The sequence below is a fragment of the Eschscholzia californica genome, unplaced genomic scaffold, assembly GCF_041429995.1.
Source record: "Eschscholzia californica isolate CP2 unplaced genomic scaffold, dmEscCali1.0.p SCAF_1, whole genome shotgun sequence".
Taxonomy (NCBI): Eukaryota; Viridiplantae; Streptophyta; class Magnoliopsida; order Ranunculales; family Papaveraceae; genus Eschscholzia; species Eschscholzia californica.
Window position 1 is genome coordinate 3,583,386 of NW_028238198.1, and position 15,997 is coordinate 3,599,382.

The 15,997-nt window shown below is 34.6% G+C and overlaps 2 protein-coding genes across 4 annotated transcripts; one reads left to right on the forward strand and one right to left on the reverse strand.

Annotated features, from left to right (window-relative positions):
• Window positions 1-1,888: 1,888 nt before the first annotated feature.
• LOC147563329 (rhamnogalacturonan I rhamnosyltransferase 1-like) lies at window positions 1,889-5,891 on the forward strand. The gene is made up of 8 exons (XM_086636917.1): window positions 1,889-3,116; window positions 3,627-3,694; window positions 3,798-3,886; window positions 3,992-4,157; window positions 4,254-4,543; window positions 4,643-4,847; window positions 4,931-5,088; window positions 5,273-5,891. The coding sequence occupies exons 1-8, from the start codon at window positions 2,831-2,833 to the stop codon at window positions 5,520-5,522; spliced, it is 1,512 nt and encodes a 503-aa protein (XP_086493043.1). The 5' UTR covers window positions 1,889-2,830; the 3' UTR covers window positions 5,523-5,891.
• A 1,070-nt stretch (window positions 5,892-6,961) lies between these two features.
• LOC147563330 (transcription factor BIM2-like) lies at window positions 6,962-12,256 on the reverse strand. 3 transcript variants are annotated; one of them, XM_086636887.1, is made up of 12 exons: window positions 11,816-12,256; window positions 11,345-11,453; window positions 11,189-11,269; window positions 9,968-10,399; window positions 9,682-9,769; window positions 9,458-9,579; window positions 9,151-9,256; window positions 8,531-8,600; window positions 8,358-8,453; window positions 7,811-8,238; window positions 7,474-7,591; window positions 6,962-7,374 (listed from the first exon to the last, which is right to left on the reverse strand). In XM_086636887.1, the coding sequence occupies exons 2-12, from the start codon at window positions 11,379-11,381 to the stop codon at window positions 7,267-7,269; spliced, it is 1,686 nt and encodes a 561-aa protein (XP_086493013.1). In that variant the 5' UTR covers window positions 11,382-11,453; window positions 11,816-12,256; the 3' UTR covers window positions 6,962-7,266. The 3 variants fall into 3 exon arrangements, with proteins under 3 accessions (XP_086493013.1, XP_086493022.1, XP_086493031.1); XM_086636896.1 differs by having other exon boundaries at window positions 11,345-11,565; window positions 11,816-12,204; XM_086636905.1 differs by having other exon boundaries at window positions 11,345-11,516; window positions 11,816-12,107.
• Window positions 12,257-15,997: the final 3,741 nt, after the last annotated feature.

The window sequence follows — 15,997 nt, forward strand, 5'->3', positions numbered from 1 at the left end:
ATAAGGAGGAGTCCATGTGAACTTAGTAGGTTTCATTTAAGTTTCAGTTGAAATGAGGAATAATGTGCTATTTACAATAACATATGGCATGTTTGGATATAAGAGTGAAACTTGTTTGAATCTTAATTATCTTAGTTCTAGTTTCGGATAACCCAATTAAGTGTTGAGGATGAAGATCACTTGTGAGGTAGCGTGCAAGAAGCATGGTCAATGCGTGAAATCCTCATATTCTCTTCAACTAGTTTTATTTCATTAATAAATGAATTCTGTTGACTCAACCACGATCCATGTTACACTCTTTTTTAGAATGTATACCGATCGGAACCTACAAAAAATGATTTTATTTATCTTTCTCATTAATTATAAACAGTAGACTGAATTGTCATGATTAATGCGAAAAATTTTTCATATATTTTATAAGAGCACAAAGAAAATTTCAAATAAATTTTGTAAATGAAAATTGACTTTGTGGTAGCGAGGTATGTTGGTGGAAGCCTAATATAGATATGTCACCATTGAAGATGACCCGGAATCCTACCTCACTTCACCCACACATAGAGAGAGACCTATATAGATAGATAGATCTAGGTGATCCCTTTTAACTCCCTTTTTTTACTTGTCACTATCTTTTCTTTCTGTATTCACTACCAATGATAATACAATATTTTATCAAAAATTGAGGGAATATAATATAATGGATTTTACAATGAAGACAAATTTTATTCTCGGTTTGAGGCCCTGCAATATTTTTGTTTTTAGTTAATTGTGTATTTTAGTACAATAGAATTTTCTTAATTTAAAATAATGTAATGTAATAGGCGTGTAATTATAATTAAGAATGTGATGGCTAAGTCAGCTCTACTGCTATTTGGTACTGAGTTGGGTAAGCCTTTCTCCGTGGTTATCAATTAATTTTGATTTAAATGCTTACGAATTTAACACAAGGTATGAAAATTAGACAATAATATGAAGAATAGAAGTATGCTAGTCGCAATATGGTCGATTAAAAAAAATAGAAGATGCCTTGTTAGAGCAACTACCCATGACGCTTCAGTGGGTTCTTTTTTGGATTGAGTGAGGGAAAAAGAATTCAAGGGAATAGATAAGTTAGAGGTTTGAGCATTATTTCACACTAAAGATGAAAATGTAGAAGCAACATCATTTAGTTTTCACTTTTTTAGACAGAAAACTACATATTCCTAATCCAATATTGGCTTTGTTTGTTGGTAAACTAGAACCGTTCTAGATTATGAGTGTCTTTCATTTGTGTAATTGTGTTAATGAAGGAAGTTACAAAACATTCTAATTAGATTTTATGTAGAACAGATAATCGATCGTCAACCTTCCCGTAGATATAAATTATTCAGTTTAAATAGAGGATTGTAAAGTTTGAACAAATGAACATTTTGTATATAAGGACTATGAAATATGAAATGAAATCAGCGATAATTAGTATAATTTCAACATATTCCTCATAAAAATGAAAGACACGTATAAATTCCTAATAAAATCACATACGCGTCATTTGTGATATTATACTATGCTAAATATATCTGCCAAATGCCTGATGAGAAAATCGATATTGCAACCTTATAGTCCAAATAAGTAAAAATTTAAAAATTTAAGAAGTTCAACAAAAAAAAAAAAGTAAAAATTTTAAAAGGAATTTTTGTATGGATTTTATTTTTCACTTGTTAGTGTGAAAACTAGAAGACGTCAAAATCTGGCAATTGTGCCGTCACGTCAATGAACCTTGACCAAGTGACCGTTGTGACTTGTGACACCACTACCGTCTATTTAACGTCTCAACGGTACTTTAACGCCGACAATTTAACTAAAACGTTAAAACAGTTGTCACAATATCTCCCGATAAATTGGATACGTATTTACACTCATAACAAAATCTAGATACGTCTGCTCCAAATCTAACGGCGTTCATCACGAGTCACCAACGTGTCCTATATTATCTTGTACTTACTGCCACGTGGTGAGTATCAATTGGATCAAATGATAAGGTATATTTGTGTGGGTCCCATTAGTCAGCTTACTAGCTGGCATTTATTTAATTAACTCTGGTTTATCGAAATTTAACCATGGTTAAGAATATTTTTTCTCTCTCTATCTATCTTAATGTTCACCGACGCCGAGTGTCCACCTTCTTCTCTCTTACCTTTAAAAAGGGGAAAACTTTTCTTTTCTTTTTCTTGTGATTCTTCCCGGTTCTTATTTTCCGGTCAACTTTTGCCGGAATATTGCCTGCCAAAAAAAAACTGATCTTTTTAGCTTTCATGGTTGAATTACATTTTATCTTAATCTAGTTTGCTCAGAAAAGATGAAGATCTAAGGGTTTTGTTGCGGTTTTAAAGCTTTGATGGGTAATTTCAGGTTTGGGTTTTGGTTTTAGAGTTCAGTGAAGTGAAATGTATGAACCAGTAGAATTTTTTTTTGACTAATTTTGAGTGAGGTGAGAATATTGACGAGTTCTAGAGAGAGAAAGAGTTCTAGAGAGAAAGAGAGAGAGAGGGTTTGCTGAAATTTTTAGTATTTTTAATTTCAGCATTGATTAGGAAATCGGGATCGAGGAGGAGGGTTCTACATTTTCGAGGCATTATCTTTCACTTTATTTAAATAAAGGAGTTATCTTCTTCTTCTTCTTCCTCGTTCTGAAAGAAAAGGCATCTATCTGTCTATCTCAATATTGATTGTGAATTTGTCAAAAAAGTTCTTATTTTTCATTGAATTGAATCAGAATTAAGTCTACCCATTATGGTAAAAAGTGGGGTTTTAATCAAATCTGAGAAGAATTTGATTACTGAGTAGATAATTGGTGATGGGTTTGAAGTCATTTGGAGAGGGGAAGGCTGAGAAATGGAAAAATTCAGTAACTTCATCTCGTTTCAGATTGAAATTATGGATGATTAGAGCAATGACTACAGTTTTAATATGGACTTGTGCAGTTCAGTTAACAGCATTAGGAGAATTTTGGGGTCCTAGGGTTTTGAAAGGTTGGCCTTCTTGTTTCACGCCTCCTCCCGGTTCGAATTCGAATTCGAATTTTCCTTTGGATGTTAAGTTATCTTCTGTTCCTGCCAAGGTTCTTCATCTTCCACCAAAAAGTGAGTAGTTAATTACCTCTTAATTAAGCTCAGTTTTGTAGTTAATTTAGTTATTTAAATTGATTGGTAGTTTTGGTTGGTGGTTAAGTAAATTCACTAGTTAGAAGAAACCCATTTCTAAGTATATGATATTAATCATCTTGGATCATAGAATTGATTACTCTAACATTTCCTAAACTGGATATTAGGTTTGAATTTTGAAGAAAGGAACTCTTGTTTGTTGTTTCAATTAATTCTGCTTTCTAATTTCTATGGTGATAAAGGGATTATGCTTTCTTTTAGCTTAAGAATTTGAGAATTTGAAATCCAAAATTGGTAATCTTTATACTTATCTTAAGACTTTATTGCTAGTTTGTGATTTGTTTTTGTAATGGGGGGTTTCAATTCTTTCCATTTTCATCTCATATATGTCTCAATCTAGTTAGTTGACTCTCTCTATGCTTCAAAAATGAGCAAATTTTGATTGTTTACCAATTAGTCTTATTCTTTTTTACGTGTTCCGTTTTTTAGGGGTTTATAAGAACAATGGTTATCTTATGGTTTCGTGCAATGGCGGGCTTAATCAAATGCGATCAGCGGTTGGTTACTCTTATCCTAAATTAGCATTTTGCTTCCCCCTTTTATGGTTTCCTCTATTCACTTACTTCTTACTTAACAATCCTAACAAGTTTACTTTCACAGATTTGTGATATGGTTACCATAGCAAGATATTTGAATGTTACACTAATAGTTCCCGAGCTCGATAAAACTTCTTTCTGGGCTGATCCAAGGTAAGTCCACTTTAAGTTGAAATTATCAAAATCTTCTTTATCTGATTCTCTAGTAGTCTATGGATTTCGTGAATGTTGAAGATCAATTTTCATTTGACATGGCAGTGATTTCCAGGATATATTTGATGTGGATCATTTCATCTCTTCCTTGAGAGACGAGGTTCGGATATTGAAAGAGTTACCTCCTAGGCTCAAGACAAGAGTCAAGCAAGGAATGTTCTACTCAATGGCACCAATTAGTTGGTCAAACATTTCATATTACATTTATCATGTATGTTTGTTATTCCACTCAATTCCACTCAATTCCACACGACCTATTTATGTTCATGATTTGATGATCCAATTACAATTATTTGCCCATGAACAGATTCTTCCTCGAATAAAAAGATACAAGATTGTGCACTTAAATAGAACTGATGCTAGGCTTGCTAACAATGGACTACCTCTCAATATTCAGAAGTTGCGTTGCCGAGTAAATTTCAATGCTCTTAAGTTCACTCCACAGATAGAAGAGTTGGGTAAAAGGGTTATAAATCTACTAAGAAAGAACGGGCCTTTCCTTGTCCTTCATCTCAGATATGAAATTGACATGTTAGCTTTCTCTGGCTGTACTCAAGGTTGTAACGAAAACGAGGTAGAAGAGTTGACCCGAATGAGGTGAGATTCTCTAATTTTCTTGATTAATACCGAACTACAGTATCTAGAGTTTGATAAGTTGTGACTTAGAATATTAATTGCTAGTATATCTTTGGGCAGATATGCTTATCCATGGTGGAAAGAAAAAGTAATTAACTCCGACTTGAAAAGGAGAGAAGGTCAGTGCCCGTTGACACCCGAAGAAACCGCTCTCACACTGAGAGCATTAGAAATAGATCCTAACATTCAAATCTATATTGCTGCCGGAGAAATTTATGGTGGAGAAAGGAGGATGGAAAGTTTATCATCTTCTTACCCAAATCTGGTAAGTAAATTGAACCCAAAATGAAACTTTAAATTTCAGATAGAATCGATATCCTGTGCTTATCCGTTATCTGTATTAAACAGGTTAGAAAAGAAACACTATTACAGCCCTCAGATCTTAGATTTTTTCAAAATCATTCATCTCAAATGGCAGCATTAGATTATCTAGTCTCACTGGAGAGTGATATCTTTGTTCCTACCTATGACGGAAACATGGCTAAAGTTGTCGAAGGTCATCGAAGGTACCATGACATATTTCATTTCTTCGTAAAACCCATTCTCTAGTTTCACCTTTATCTTTTAGATTTCACATTGATGATCTTCGGTTAAAATGGAGTACAGAAATCCGTTATATTTACATTGATAATCTCTTCTCTTTTTCTATTTTCTTGTTTCTTCTCTAAGACGGGTTTCATTGGATTTCAGATTCCTAGGATTCAAGAAAACGATTATTTTAAACAGAAAGTTGGTAGTGAATCTCATCGATCAGTATAACGACGGGTTACTAAACTGGAGAGAATTCTCTTCTTCTGTAAAAGCAGCCCATACAAATCGAATGGGAAGTCCTACAAAAAGAGCGGTAATTCCAGATAAACCCAAAGAAGAAGATTATTTCTATGCAAATCCTGAGGAATGTTTACAGTTTCCTGACGAATCTTCGATAAGTAGTACCTAATAACGGTATATCCTTTGGAGGATATTGTAAGTTCATAATGAATGTTCCCACTGGTGACAAAATGGAGATAGACGGTTGAAGAAGTTAGGTTCTTCCAGAGAAGATGGGTGATATTTATACATTTCATATCTAATAACAATCAAATTCTTGTACAGGGAGTTTCTGCCATTATAGGAAACATGAAGTAAAAGAAACTGCAGTTTGGAGCAATGGCAGAGCTCTGATAGAGAGCGAACGAGAAATTGTGAGAGAGACTTTTGAGATTATTCTTCACGAAACTCAAAACCTTTGATTAAAGATAAAAAGTTAGTAGTTAGGCATGGATTTTTCATTAGTTTTTTCAATGAAAAGTTATATGTTACCAATTTATATCATTTCCTCAATGTTTTGGAAATGAGGGTTTCATTCTGTTGGTCTTAAAGAACCACTCACCCGTCTAATGGTGGCTACACATATTTCTAAACTACAATTAATCGAATTGAATATTTTGTGTCTTAAAACTTCAAGAGAAGCTCTTCGAAAAGCTACCCGAGTTTTGAGGTCAATCATGAAGATTATTAGTATATGTTAGTAATTGACCTTTAACTTGTTTAGCTAGTTTACTTATTAGTAGTGAATTGTCCCACTAATTTTAGAGAAATTTCTAAATGAAGCCTTTATGGTTTAAAAATTGTATTTTGAGATGATGTATAGTACTATTATTTACTTTATTGAGACTTAATCATGGGTTTTGGTAGAAGTTATTAAGCATCTAAACTACTTTTAAACCTCAGGTTCAAAGTTTCAAACACCACTTAGTTGGAAAGGCAGTTTTTTATCTTAAGTTTTGTTTTATGCTTCTTTCTAAGAAATCTAATTAAGAAAAATGAAACCAAAATCACATAGTGTATTTTGAAGGAGACCCCAAGATTAGGTTAAAAAGAAGAAAATAATGAGAAGATGCAGTTGATATTAATGAACTTCAAGTTGTGACATGTACACTTGTTCAAGAAATAGCCTATTAGTATTTAATTTTGGTGATCCAAGATAACTTAGTTTATGATCCAAGAAACCCACATTCCAATAGAGGAGTTAGTTGGGTTTATCACTTCATTTTAGAGAGAGAAAGAGAGATAATTAGTGACTTCTCCACATCAAATAACAATTCAATTATACAAAGCACTTTTAATGCTACCATAGCTTTAGCAGCACATAATACCTATCACAATTCTCAATGTTTTTAATTGAACTCACAAAAATAAATGTATTAAGTTCTCTAAGATTAAGATATTGCTTAAACCAATAGTACTACATTTCACTCGAATTTAATACGTAAATAAGTCGTCATTCTGTGGAATAGAAGCAATATTTCAATTTCAAATTAAAGCTGTTTAATTTCAGAACATCTATAGACCCAAATATTAGGGTTATAAAATGCAAATGTATCGAGAAACAAAATATGAGTATGAATCCGGTTATTATACATCGAAAAGGTGAATACTTGGGCACGCTAGTATAGGACCAATTACACGAGTATAAAACAACAATAAAATCGAATTCAAATACAAATAAAATTAAAGAATACATATGGTTTGTGACTAGGGTTCATGTGTTAAGAAAAAAAAAACCATGAAACCAGATCATGTACAAATTGGTCTGAACTATATCGTTTAGTTTCTCGACCAGAATCGATCAAATATCAATTAAACCCCCCCAATCATAGACGAAGAGATAATAAGAAGAAACATATAGAAGTTATACCGTTTTAACTCTTCTCTGTTTTCAGCTTCTTTTGAGCTTGATGATCGTAGTCCTCTTCAATGCTTCCACCCCTGGCACGGACCATTGCTCTCGATGACAGATTCTCATGATCCTATTTGCATAGGGAAGCAAAAGAAAAAGAGGTTCTTAGATTTCGCTTAACAAACCACAAATTCTTATGGTTCTAAGATTAATATGTCAACAAACATACCGCAGTCGAAGTCATCTTGCTGCACGATTTCCTTCCAACATCGAGTTGCACGGATATGCTGGTGTTTGAGAGATCTATGCCTGACCTCTCTAGTGTTTTTGTTAAATTGTTCAATAACCTGAAATATGACCATATAACAAGATAATAATCACATTAGATTATGAACCTATATAAGAAACACTGTTGGACTAATGGCACGACTGAAGGTTGAACTCGTGGCCAATTAGCAGAGAAATTTTGGGTTTATGGAATATTCCAACCAACCAGAGGGTCTGTTGAATAACCACAGATATAGTAAAGAGTAGAGAGATATAAAGCAAAAGCGTTGGAAACTCACCCTTGAGAGTAGATATGCGAGATGCTAACTTTTCGTCCCTCAATTTCCCTTTCGTCCTGTTCGTTTAATGGACCACGTGTGGTTATAGATGGTTGATTCTGCCATAAGTGTAACTCGGTTTTGGATGCTACGTTCTCTCCATCACAAGTTAGTCTCTCAGGAGGTTGGGCAGGATCGGAATTCCTCACTGAAGAAATGATTGTTGTGTCAGGTTGCTTAGGGATTGGAAATAATATTGCCTTGTTCAAAACTCCAAGGTCAGGATTGTACGGAGGATCGCCTGTTCTCTTGTCATTTACTACCATTTGTGAACCAATCGAAATGTTTTGGTCAATAAACTTTCTAGAAAACATCAGCCCCGGACTAGAGAGATTCTTTGTGGATTGAGAATGTTTGTCTTGACTTTCTCCATGTTCATACTTGTTCCTCTGTTACAAACGAAAAATAGATAGCCAATGAGATCCTGGCAATGATGACTATCTTTTTAATGAGAGTTTTCTAATGACTTTGTAGTAATAAAAAATTTAACGACTCAAGTGAATAATACCCAAGGCATGGACTTCGTCGTCTCTGGGTTGAATCCTTGGTAGGAGCTTTCATACTTATTTACTTTCTCTTGTAAGAACTGAATATAGCCGATTACCTGCGAAGGGTTTCAATAACAAATTTAGTAATTTATTACTCATCAAAGGCTTAAAGAATTTTTTTAGGAAATGGTACCTCTAGTAGGAATGAGGCTTTATCTCTCTTTTGATCATCAAGGGGTAAGATATCTCTCAGTATCTGAAATCTGAATGACAAGAACAACAGAATGAGACAAGTTCAAGAAGTAACTTACTTTTTGTATTAAATTTTTTTTTGTACTTATCAACACACTCAAACAAATTCAAGTGGTTCAAGCAACTAAGGAAAAATACTGCTTTCTGGGTACTGGCGAAAGCTTCATAGGAGACACTTCTCCACTGGCGCACCCACGACCCACTGTTCTATATTAGGTATTTTATCGAGCGAGGGTGGCTATACTCGCATCGCCCTATATAAATCTGACACTCTCTCTACACAAGCATTGCTAGTCTTTAGACTCTTTAGAAACATGAAGACTAAATGCTCGGATATCAATAAAACACTCCAAATCCCTATCCATGGGTAGAACTACGAGTGGGCAAGCCTGGGTTTATCCATTACATTAGACTCTAAAAGCTAGCCATCATTCACAGAAATTTCTAGTTACTCCGGTGCATATACTATCAGTTTATCACAATTAGGTGTATGAAAACAGGGTAATAAGAAGAGTTGAAAGGAACTTTGCAAGAAATTAACTTCAAGGAAAAAAGACTTGCCTGTCATTGATCTTACTCCTTCTACGTTGTTCCGTGGCAGAGTGTTTGGATCGTGGCGTATTGGCTTTTTGATCATTGCTCTTGCCTTCTACTTTTACCATTAATTCTGCAAAATCCAAAACAAAACACAAATTTGGAATATGAAAAGAGTGAAAACGATAGCATTTGCAAATTACAAACTGTGGTGGATAAAAAATCTTTCCCTCCCTGAATGGAGAAGAGCTCAAATGAAATGTTCTCAATTCCATGAAGTCTGCTAAAGATAATGAATCTTCTACTTTTACCAAACATATAAATAAGGACTTACGCTTCTGGGGAAAACCCTCTTTCTTAAAAGAGAATTCTTCTTCTTCATAGTCGTCTTCGTCTTGAAGACCTTTCCCAGATTTCATCATCTCCATAAAGCTCTGATTTTTCTGCGAACTTTCCCTGTAAATTCACCGAAAAAAAAAACATTGAATCACAGAGAAAGGGAAGTATTACAGATGCCGATAAGCAGCTAAGACAAGGAATAGGTACGCGTCAACATACTCAGAGCGAGAAAGAGAGCTGAAGTTACTCATAAAGCTAGAGTTACGGCTTCGCATTGGCTGCTCTGACGAACACTTCTGCTCCGGTCCTGCAATACAATATTGAAGCAGAGAGAATGCAAGCGTTAATTGATTTTGTCATGGTATTTGCTAACGCGCGCACCGATTGGTGGCCTAACTCACTCTTGAAATTTTCCGAAAGAATCCTTTGAAAAAAATAATGGGGCTTAGGAGTTTCAATGTTATTAGGCTAATGCCCGCTTGTAGTATAGTTGCAGAAAGTTTACCTCTTAGAACTTGTCTCTCCTCAATACTACAGCTCTTCTTGGTGGTGCTGGTGGTGGTTCCGGTCTCAACCACTGATTCTCCCCATAACGAAAGAGAACTCCCGTTGTAAGAACTAGAACTGTTTGATGTACCTTTCTTAACTTCACCCTTTTTATCTAAACTAGCCTCTGGCTTTGGAGGAATCAAATATTGATTAAATTCTGAAATGTGGCTTATTGTATAGGTTCCAAACCCTCCGGGAAGGGCTTGCCCTGTCGATAAAGTAGCTGAAGAAGGCAGCCGAGGGGGTGCTTGTGGTGGCAGGGCTGGTCCTGCCGAACTTCCAAAGGTGGGTGTCTCAATATTTATTGTTCTTTCTCCGTTAGAATTACTACTGCTTTTTTCTACCGTCTCAAGTGGTTGTAAAAAATCTCTTGTCTTCAGATACATTCCTATAACAAGATTAACATATTAAAACCTCATATTTTTCAGGTTATTCATTGAAATTGATAATAACTAATAACTGAAACGTATATCCTGAAATTACAAATGTACATGAACGGTGACCGGTGTGGGTTGTGGATCGAGGAGGGCTGATTATGTCTCATTCAACAAGACCCACCTATGATGTGAGAGATGTACATATACAGACATATTACCAATCAATACTTTTAGCTAATATAGGACTATTTTGAGAATCATAATTAACCAATTCCTCGAAAACAGCGATGGGCCGTCTTTAGTATTCAATAGGGTATATCCCGTGCCCTAGGGCACGGACACTTGTATCAATCAGATATTACGAAATTTATTGTTATATTTTATTGAGAGAGAGAGATTTTTATTAGTTATTATTTTTTTGTATTATTTTTTTGTTGCTTTTCTTTAAGTTAGTTATTATTTTATTGAGAGAGATTTTAATTTCTTTGTTTAACCCTTGAAATATATTTTGTTCCTTTTTTTCTTAAATTAAAATTTTTATTTCTAAGAAGGAAAGGATTACTGTTTTTTAAATAGGTAACTTTATTTATACGAATGACCATATTTTAAATTTTGATAAGGGCTTCTACATAATATCCTTTATTAAAAAAGGATGTTTGTCCCGGTCAGTGTTTTTCCCTTCAATGGCTAGAAAACACAGATTTCATACTGTATGACCAAACAAATAATTGGGTGGAAAACATAAATTCTTTACTAAATTAGTAAATTGGAGTAAAAGGAATCTGTTTTCCAACACATACCTGGAGAAGACCTTGGATCTTGGGGGTGAAAAGATGAATTATTATTATACAGTGACAGAAAATCATGTATCGGTTTTTTACCTGTTAAAAAAACGTTAAGTTTTCATACTAACAAAGAACGGACTCAAATATCGGAATATTATTTTCAGTAAGTACCTTCAGTTCCGAAAAGACGAGACTGAGGAAGCTCCATTCCGCAGGAAAATGAATTTCCGCCCTTTTGATTCTCAACTGAATTTCAATTCCCGAGAAATTCTTTTCCCGTCTGAAATATAAAAATCGGAGGCGAATTCAAAATTTTCGCCAGGAAAATCTCAGCGGGAAGAAACTACATCGAAATTTTAGGCTTCCGGTTAAATTGCACATTTGATTTGTCCCTATTTCAAAATAATACGAATTGAATTCAATGAAAATTTCTCAAAACCTAGCTAACTCAATTATGAACTAGAATTCGAAATCTCAAAAATTGATATCAAAGATAAAGTCAATTGGGTAGATTCAAATATCAAAATTAATGGAATTAATTAAGAGATTAAATTCCTGAAAATTTCTCAAATAAATTGAGAAATTCTCTAAATTGAATAGAAGAGCGAAAGAATTGAAAGTAAGATAATTGAAAGCACTTACCTTTGATCTGAATTAGGTCTAGTGAGAGAAACTTGTTCTTCGAATTATCAGCTTGAAAACATATAAACTGTTTCAGAGACAAATGCTTTATTCAGAATCTCTCGATTGAATTCCTCAAAACATTTTCTCTCTCTAAAAATTTCAACTCTCTCTCTCTCTCTCTCTCTCTCTCTACTTCACTGCTAAAAACGAGCTGTGTGGCGGAAGAAGGGAAGTGGGTTAGGAGGCCACTCTCTCTCTCTCTCTCTCTCTATCTTTCTTTCTCTTTCATTTCCTTATAACTTCTCTCAACTTCCTTTTCCGTTCCGTTCTTATCTAACTCCATTTCATATTTAACGCCGTTATTATACTAACTTAACGGACGAAGCTCTTCCCCGTTATGATTCCATGCTCCTCACTTGTTCAACAACCCTATAAGCTCATCTTACAGGCGTACATCTTGACTGAGATCAGTTTTTACACGTATTTCAAGTCACCAAATACACATTCAGTGTGGGACCAATGACATAACCTCCTCATGCATGCAAAGACTGGGATTAAAGGTAGGATTAGAAATCAAATGACCCCAAAATTAGAGCCACCACAATTTGCATCTACTTCTCAACGTGGAGTTCCCACGTTCGATCGCATGGAAGTGCAAATCCAACAATACCGAATTTAATATAAATAAAGTAGTTTCTGTAAACTTTAAGTCATTAAATTTCGTCAGGTTTCATGCCAGTAGTAATTCAAGTTATCGCGTTTATAACATCGTGTCGATTTATCAATGTCTTTGTAATGATCATGTAGTCAATCTTCAAAACAAAAGACAAGACTAATTAGTAATTAGAGCCGGCTACATCACCATCTAGACTGTAGGCGACTTTATTTTGAGCCTATATCATATACCATGTTTAAGAGAAAAGTCACCATCACCATTTGGTTTGAAAAAAGATAAAATGTCATGTGATGCTTGCTACCAATTATGTGGTCCCTATTCATGGCGGAGAGAGGTTCATTCTCGAGTAACCTCATGTGCTACTAACATTTCCCTCAAAAGAAATCAATTTTAAAATTTCTTATAATAACTAAATGAACATAATTTAGCATATTAAAAGATAGCTTAAACATATATTATATTGTTAAATGTTAATTAGACTCTTCAATACATATTATTAATAAGTAGTTACATATAATGTTGGATTACCAGATGATGAATGTATCGTACATACTCATTTCAAGTTGGTGCACGAATTACTGGTCTAACTTACGTTGTAAATTAAAAATGTGGTTTCTGACACCAATTTGTTAAACAGAATGTGTTCATAATCCTGAAAATTTACCCATCCTTTAACGTAAATCCCGAATCCATCACTTATTATATATTGTGTTCTTTTACTAAAAAGCATCAAAACATAATGTTTAATTTAAAAATAAGAAAATCAAAAGACAAGATAGTTATTTTGTATCATTGCACAAGCTGGATATCAACCTCCCCATCATCCACAATAGTTTATATTATAAGTAATATTGAATTTATATTAGAAATAGCTTCTAATCTTTTCTTAATAATTTATATAAAGTTATATGAACACTATTTATTAATAAATAAACAATTGAATGTGGTTGAGTACAGAAACTGCAAGTTTGGATCAAGTTTACATTATAGAATAATTTATTTAGTTTCTAAATTTTAAAGTGAAAATTATTAAAAAAGGAAATTAGTATAAATTAAATTAAATCTACTTTTTACGGAGTATATAAAACACAAGAAAGCAAATATTCCAAATACCTAAAAGAACACAAAGGAAACCAAATTCATGAATACATTAATCCATACAGGTAATAAAAGAAGGATCTATTCTATTTCCAACAATTTAGTAATATTAAATTAAGAGTTTAATATGAATTTTAAATTAGATTACTTATTTAAATATTTAATTACAGCAAAATATCCAGGTAATATGGACATTCTTTTTTTTAAGGTATCAGTTTAGGGATCAGTAAATAATGATTAAACTGATATTATTTTATATATTTTCACTTAATATGAAGAAATTGTTCTAATTTTTTTCACTAATTAAATAGGAGACGTGTCCATTTTTCCGTGGAAGCTGCACCGCCTCACGTGATAAAATATGTATTCCCACCGCAAGTCGCCATCCAAATCACGTGGCCAACTCAACAACTCATAACGGTTCGGTGGTGCCGTGGGCCCAAACCGAATGAAAAGGGATAATTTCAAGAGGGGTGGTGGGTCTATATGGGCCCCTTTTTTTACTCTGGGCCGCCGCTTTCAGACTTAGGTGGTGTTTGTTTTTTTTTTAATGTCTGAATCTGAATTAGCTGAATCTGAATTGGCTGAACTGAATTGGCTGAATCTGAATTGACTAAATTAATTTAGAAGTCAGATGTTTGTTTTTTAAATCTGAATTGATAAGTCTGAATTATTATTTTGGCATTTATGCCCTTGTTAAATGTTTTTGAGAAACAAAACCTAAAGCCCAATTTCTCCCCCCTATGGGCCTACCTTATAAACCAAAGACCAAACCCTAACTTCTTTCTCCTCTTTCTATTTCATCTCTTTGCCGTCTCTCCCTAAAACAAGCGTCCTATCTCCAACAGGAAACGTCCGGCAGTGGAGGCACGATGGAGGTCCGACCATGAAGTCTGGCGAGGTTCAAACTCTCTCTACCTTTCTCTCTCTGTGATTCACTTTCTCCCTCTCTCTGAGACCCTCTTTCTCTCTTTGAAACCCTCTATCTCTCTCTGAAACCTTTTTTCTCTCTCTATCTCTCTCTCCGATTCACTTTCTCGACAGATCTGGTGGTTCATGATTCTAGTGGTGACGGTTGGTTTCTAGTGGTGGTGCCAATTTGATTAGTGTTGTGGTGGCGATCTAGTTCCTGTTCTGGTAGTGGCGGGATTTGTACCTGTGTTGTTGTTGGTGGTAGTCCGGGCAGTTGGTGGTGGTGGCGGTTTTAGTTGGTTATGGTGGTGGTGGTGGTATTGGTTTCGGTAGGTGGTGGTGGTGGTAGTTTCAGTGGTTGGTGGTGGCGGCGGTTTCAGTGGGATGTGGTGGTTTCAGTGGTAGTATCGGTGGCGGTGGTTTCAGTGGTAGTATCGGTGGTGGTGGTCTCTGTGGTGGTGGTGGTAGTGGTTTCGGTGGTGGTTCATGTGGTGGTTTTGTTGGTGGTTTTGGTTCTAAATAAAATAATGGTAGAATATTTTGAAAACATGTGGGGGGCATAAATGCCATTTAACTCATTTCAGCCATGGACTTTTGTTTTCAGACTTGTTTTGAAGTCTGAAAAATATGGACTACTTTTCAGCCAATTCAGACAATAATCCAATTCAGATAACATTTCAGATTTTCTTAAATGAAGAAAACAAACATCTGAAATCTGAATAGATTTCAATTCAGATTTCAGATTTGAAAATTTGAAAAAACAAACGGCACCTTAGTGTAATCTGTGCTGGGTTGAACAATACGGACTCAGGCCAACCTGAGTATTCTGATTGTTCAATCTGAGGTCTACCAAAAGTGCCAAGAGAGGGACGACCCAAAAAAAAAATGTGGCTATATATACGGTTTGAATAGCATAATTGTTGTTTGACCCAACTTTGGGCAGACCGTTGAGAGTCATCAAGCAAAACAGAGCAAACAATGTAAGAAATTGTTGATGAATGAAAATAAAACGACGACATTTTGTAGTTTATAGGGTCGTACAACAAACCCACTCAAGGCCGCTAAATAAATGGCCATATCTCGTTTCTGGAGTTTTAAAATTTTAGGAAGCTCTATTGAAGTTCGAATTCTGAGAAAACTTTCTAAATGAAGGACTTCCAAATTAAATTAAATGAAATTTGTTTTATACGTCTACTCGTGTATGTTAGATTTCAATTCTACCTTTCAACTGTGAAGTTCCTAGTTCCATACTTGTTTGTTGTTTTGTTATGGGACCATGGTGGACCAAGATAACAAAAGAATTTGAGGAAGAAAAAAATGAGTTGAAAAAATAAAAAATAGTAATAAACTAAGATGGATCTCAAAGAATAAAAGTTACAATCGCAGACCACACACTAAAAAACTTAACGACTAGTTGGGAGAGGCTCTCGAAAGACACCCACCCTTTAAGGAAGCCCAGATGAAGGTTTCTCTGTAGGACAAGTTCGGCGGGACTCTTAGATTTTATAGTGATA

Excerpts from the sequence above, each read along its gene's own strand:
- LOC147563329 (XM_086636917.1), top strand. The coding sequence starts at position 2,831 with ATGGGTTTGAAGTCATTTGGAGAGGGGAAGGCTGAGAAATGGAAAAAT. Across the intron at positions 4,158-4,253 it reads TTTCATATTACATTTATCAT|ATTCTTCCTCGAATAAAAAG; the intron begins GTATGTTTGTTA and ends GCCCATGAACAG. Across the intron at positions 5,089-5,272 it reads GTTGTCGAAGGTCATCGAAG|ATTCCTAGGATTCAAGAAAA; the intron begins GTACCATGACAT and ends ATTGGATTTCAG.
- LOC147563330 (XM_086636887.1), bottom strand. The coding sequence starts at position 11,381 with ATGGAGCTTCCTCAGTCTCGTCTTTTCGGAACTGAAG. Across the intron at positions 9,770-9,967 it reads GGAGAGACAAGTTCTAAGAG|GACCGGAGCAGAAGTGTTCG; the intron begins GTAAACTTTCTG and ends ATTGTATTGCAG. Across the intron at positions 8,601-9,150 it reads AGGAGTAAGATCAATGACAG|ATTTCAGATACTGAGAGATA; the intron begins GCAAGTCTTTTT and ends CTTGTCATTCAG.